This window comes from Brassica rapa, chromosome A02 (assembly GCF_000309985.2).
Source record: "Brassica rapa cultivar Chiifu-401-42 chromosome A02, CAAS_Brap_v3.01, whole genome shotgun sequence".
Taxonomy (NCBI): Eukaryota; Viridiplantae; Streptophyta; class Magnoliopsida; order Brassicales; family Brassicaceae; genus Brassica; species Brassica rapa.
In genome coordinates, this window is record NC_024796.2 from 23,033,972 (window position 1) to 23,039,315 (window position 5,344).

General features: G+C 33.0%; 1 protein-coding gene across 4 annotated transcripts; it reads right to left on the reverse strand.

Annotated features, from left to right (window-relative positions):
- Window positions 1–613: 613 nt before the first annotated feature.
- LOC103853752 (pectinesterase inhibitor 12-like) lies at window positions 614–5,042 on the reverse strand. Of its 4 annotated transcripts, XR_004455538.1 has the most exons (3): window positions 1,533–5,042; window positions 1,096–1,191; window positions 614–829 (listed from the first exon to the last, which is right to left on the reverse strand). XR_004455538.1 is itself a non-coding variant. In XM_033285556.1 (1 exon), exon 1 carries the CDS (start codon window positions 4,984–4,986, stop codon window positions 4,450–4,452), a length of 537 nt encoding a protein of 178 aa, XP_033141447.1. In that variant the 5' UTR covers window positions 4,987–5,042; the 3' UTR covers window positions 618–4,449. The 4 variants fall into 4 exon arrangements, 1 of the variants encoding a protein (XP_033141447.1); XR_630345.3 differs by having other exon boundaries at window positions 1,096–5,042; XR_004455537.1 differs by having other exon boundaries at window positions 618–1,191.
- Window positions 5,043–5,344: the final 302 nt, after the last annotated feature.

Consider the following 5,344-nt stretch of genomic DNA (forward strand, 5'->3'; position numbering starts at 1 on the left):
TAAAAATAATTTATAAAGTTTATACACCATAATAAAAGATTATAAAATAATTTATAAAATTATGTAAAATTTCTGAAGCGGTGGAGTCTTGCTTGCTGTCCTCATGTGCCTCACAATCTGCCACGTATCATCATCTCTTTACAAAAGTATATAACTATTTATACAGGTTTATAAAACTATTTAAAAGGGTGTATTAAACTATTTACAAGAACATATAAGCTATTTATAAGTCTATTGTTAAAAGTACAACTCGACGATTTATAAGTTTTTATTAAGAAGTTTTTAAACAAGAGTTGATTGTATATGTCTATACAAAACACATAAATGTTTGAACTTAAGAAGTCTTGTGAGGAATGCTAGGCAGAATGAGTGTAAGAAACTCAAAGTGATTTATAAGCGTTTATAAATTTATTTACAATGGCTTATAAGGTAATTTTTCTAAAATCCCTCCAAAAGACAATCTACACAAAAAAGACATATCTGGTGAAAGAGCCACGTCTTTCAACAAGGGATATATTGCTTTAACATAGTCTGAGAACATCAAGGCTTCTCCATATCTCACTCTTCTATAAAAGAAACAATTGAAACCAAACTCACTTACATGTCCAACTAATATCTTCAACTATGTAACTACTAAAAGAGAGATACAATTGTTTTAGTATAAGAGATGTCTAAATAAGATGAGAGAGAAGAATGTACTAAGAAGCCAACTCTGCAACTTTTATAAAGCGTTATAAATACGTAATTCTTTGATAGCACAAACCACATTCTTCTTCAGAGTCTCTCTTGCCTCTTCAAACAGCTCACCAACCTCGTAAATTTTCAAAATCTGAACAAAAGCCAGTCACATATTATTTCTACGCATCAGCATTCACTTCCAAAAATAAGATTCAAAAATAGTATGCTTTCGTAACTCAACAAACTCATCATTCATCTCCACTGCTTCTGTAGATATTATACACAAAACAAGACATAAAAAATAAACTCACAAAGTATAAATAGAACGTTACACTACCAAAACACCAACGTTCCACCTCATATACTGCACATACTAAAACATTGCTAGTCAAACTACAAATAGTAGCATTGTATTACCTTAAGGAAGTGAGATACTTAGATATGCATATCACCACACATATTCTCCACAACATCCTTTAAATCCAAAAGCTGACAACACACATTTGTAATTCTCTGCAACATCACCAAATCAACCAAGAGAAGAAGTAATCATAGAATAATTATACTCTTAGGTTAGTACCTTCTCATGAATTAAATAATTATATAAATCTGAAAACTATGACAATAAATCAACAAAATCAATAATTGTACTCTTACGTTAAGCTTTGTGTCTTTTGGTTGCTAACAGATCAACAGTAAGATTTGAAATGACCCAATTTATAAGATCTTATAAATTTGAGATCTGAAAACTTCACTTGAAAAACTTCGTCTTCTTTCTTAGAAACATATCGATTTTGATAAATCAAGCTAAGATTACAGAACGAGGCAAAAATCACCATATACTATCATCTTACCTTTGTTAGTGTTTCTTAGGCGTTGAGAGATCGTCTCGTTCGTCTGAGCTTGTCGAGTCTGTCAGCTTTGCCGGAGAACTTCTCGGCATGCGATTCGTGACGAACGTGACCGATTTAGCATCGGAGGATTACTACGACTACATAATGCCGGCGGAGGAACGGCGGGATGTCCACTCGCCACCACGCTCTCCCAATCCGGTCGAGTTCGTCGGAGATCGTCGAGTTCACCGGAGATCGCCAAGTTCGCCGGAGATCGCCGAATTCGCCGGAGATCGCCGAGTTTGCCGGAGATCTCGTTGGAGCTCGTCTCAATTTGATCTCAGTTTCATCTCGTGACAGACATTTGGAGAAGAATATATCTAGGTTAAATTAATGAAATGAGGGATATTATGTTACTTTAGCCATTAAAATTTTAATGGTAAATTTGAAAAGTGTAAAGTTGAAAAGTGGTATTAGGAAAGTGGTATTAGTGGCAATTCCCCAAGATTAAATGGACTAATTTAGATACTTAATCGTTTTAAGAATATTTTAATATACTAGGACTGTTTTAATACTAATAATTTTTAAAAATATTATACACAAACATATAAAAAAATTTTACATATAAAAAATGTTACATATTTACAAAAAAATAAATAAATTATAAAGTAACATTATCTTGAAGGGTAAAAATCTAGAATAAACAAATATGATTATAAAAAAAGGAATACAAACATATGATTATAAGGAACATGGAATATGCCGGGTCAACTTTTTAGTTTTCTATTATCTTATAAAATATTTTTTGATTAAAATTTATACACAAATATAATTACAAAGAATAACATAAATATGTTGACAAAAAAATATATACAAAAATTAAATTTCAAAGAAAAAAATAAAAACAAAAAGTATACCCGCCCTTTCAAAGGGCGGGTCAGAATCTAGTTTTCCCTTTAAATTTTTGGTCTTATACAACATTAGTTGTTAACTAACATGAAGAGCCAAAAATCATAACAATTTGTTTTCACTAAGAGCATCTTCAACTCTATACTATTTTTGACTCTATATGCTATACTAGAGTAAAATCTACTCAAACCTACCTCTATTTCTCCTCTAAAATTTGTCTCTATTTTTAGAGGAAAAAAATAGCAATCCTATATAATAGATGCATTTTTTTTTTATTTACAAAGTAGTCCTTTCACTTTTTGAGATTATATGTAAAATACATATTACATATTTATGTAGAAATACAATTTTTAACATATAAAACACACAGTTTTATTATTACGTAATAAATTTTGATTTTTACAATTTTACTTAAAATAATAAAAAAATATTATTATTTTACTGAAATTCAAACTTTTTTACTAAACAAATGATATTTTTAATTTAATATTTAAAACAAAATTATTAATTATAAATTAATTTTTAAAAGTTGCACGTAGATTTTACATCTAGATAACAAATTAAAGTTGAACATAATATTAATTAATACAACATATTGTAACAACTTAGTAATCCAGTAAATTACTTTTGGATCCACAAAGATCATTAAAATATTGTCCAAACAGAGTGGATGGAGGAGTTTGTTGATTTTGTTGCTGGTGACCGCACTTTTATAAAATCTGTGCTTTTTTTGCTTCGAAATACTCACAAACATTTGGATCTCCTATGGAATTTAGGTCACAAAATAAAATTTGTTTTCTTTCTTTCGTCTCTTTTGAAGCAAAATTTTTACTTTGAATCTCCAAATCATGTTGTCTTATGTTGTCTTAATTCACTTTCTTTAATTGCTCCAAAAAGTGCTTATTTCCTTCTTCTAATGTCTTGATAACCGATGTGGTTTGATCAACAAGCTCATACCAACGTACAGATGATTAAGTTTCTGACTACAGTTGGTGAGTGGTATCGGTTTGCGGATTTGTGAATTTCTGCTCTTACATTGTCCGTGGCTCGCTTGCTTGCTTTACGCTGCAAAGTATAAAGCTAAGATCACGAGCCAAAGTGTATAAAGGAGCTTCTAGGAACTTGAGCCGTCCTTTGTAGGAGAAGAAAGGTTTGTCACCTGAGTATAACTTCCTGAGTCTATTGATGGGCTTGTTTACACAAGAATGTCTCTTGTTCCGGAGACTGATTACTCGCCGGCTAACCAGAGACCTGAGCATGAGAAGTTTCTGATGGAGTACTTGACGCTTAATGAGCCAAAAACGTTAGAAGAGCAGAAGAGATTTATCAGAGAGAGTGGACTGGTGTCGCCTCAGGATTACACATCTAAGTTGGTTTGGAACTATAAAAGAAATGCTAATTAACATGGATCAGGTTTCGATTCTAAAGGATCAACCTTTCTTGTTTGGTTCATCATCTAGTTACTGCAACCGCAACTGCAACGATGATGATGACGAGGAGGAGAAGATTCAAGAAGAATAAGATGAAGATAATGACGATGGGCTTCACATTGCACACATGTAAGAAAACATAACTATTACCATTTTTCACTCCTTTGTGAAGCTTCTAACTTGATAGGTCTCTCTAAACCGGTTTGTTTGTGGTTTGTGAAATAGTATTGTTCGCTGTGGTTACATATCGTTTTTAGTATCAGTTTTGGATTCATTCTGCTTACAAAACTAATAAATTGTTAAAAATGATTTTTCAAGAAATTGAGTTGGCTATGCTTTTTTGGGTTTGGTTTGGATTAGTTAACCGGATGGAACACACTTAGATACCGGACAGTATTGTAAAAAGCACCAAATATTTCAACATTGGTATTCAATCTCAGAAGATTTTGGTTTATTTAAAGGCTTCTCTGATCTTTAATATATGCAGATAACTCTCGGTTGAAGAGGTTATGAACATTGCTTATACTATTCCTCTTGAGGTAAATTATCAAATATTATTTCTCCTTAATCCATGTTTTGATTACACTTTTAGTATATTTTCATTTCAACATTGTTGTAAGAGCTAAACAAATAGAAATAGTCTGAGTCAACACATCGTTGTCTTTCGTAAACGGTGACTTCTGAGGCGTTTTTCTTTCTTTGAAACCAGTTTCGCAAGTGCTAGGCGCATCCATTGCAGCACTCATACCCACCTTGGCGGTTTTGTTTTTACGCGATTTAACGCTCGTCATAGCTTCGTTCAAGGAAGCAGTAGCGTCTGTATAAAGCTCAAGGCAGTCGCGTAGCGGCATCTCACTGTCCTTTGCGAACTTCTTCCCCGAGAGAATCTTGTCAGCCATTGCTTTCAAGCTGGTCGTTTTGGTGGCAGCGTTCTTGGTCGAGGCCATGACCAAGTCGGCCAGGCTTTTCGCGCCCTTGCTCTGCGGGTTACCTTCAAGGGTCTTGACGCAGAAATCAAGTTTGATTTTGGGGTTTGAAGCTGCAGCTTTCTTGCAAGAATCTTGAATGAGATTTTGTGCGGTCGCAAAACCGTTGACGAGGAGAAAGAACATTACTAGGCAAAGCAAAATTTTCATCTTTTATTTATTTATATTTTGGCTAAGAAGAGAACCAGATGATTAATAAGAATTGACTTTTTAAAACAAATTTAAACTTTGTGATCTAATTTATACTTGAAGGGAAAATCTTTATGGGTTTTGTTTTGATGATATAAGATTGGTAACTAACATAACGTAATTTTTGTAGGGGGCTCATGTCACGCTTTACCACTCCGCTTACGTGGTTGGCCTAATTGCTCGTTTTGACACTCTTTTACTTTTTTTTTCCTTTTCTGAAGAGTCTCTTTTTTGAATTACTAGGAAGTGCAGGGCTTAAACCCTATTTTCCCCAAACCCGAAATCACATTATGTGATAATAGTTTCATTCTAGTGGTAA

Excerpts from the sequence above, each read along its gene's own strand:
- LOC103853752 (XM_033285556.1), bottom strand. The coding sequence starts at position 4,986 with ATGAAAATTTTGCTTTGCCTAGTAATGTTCTTTCTCCTCGTCAACGGT.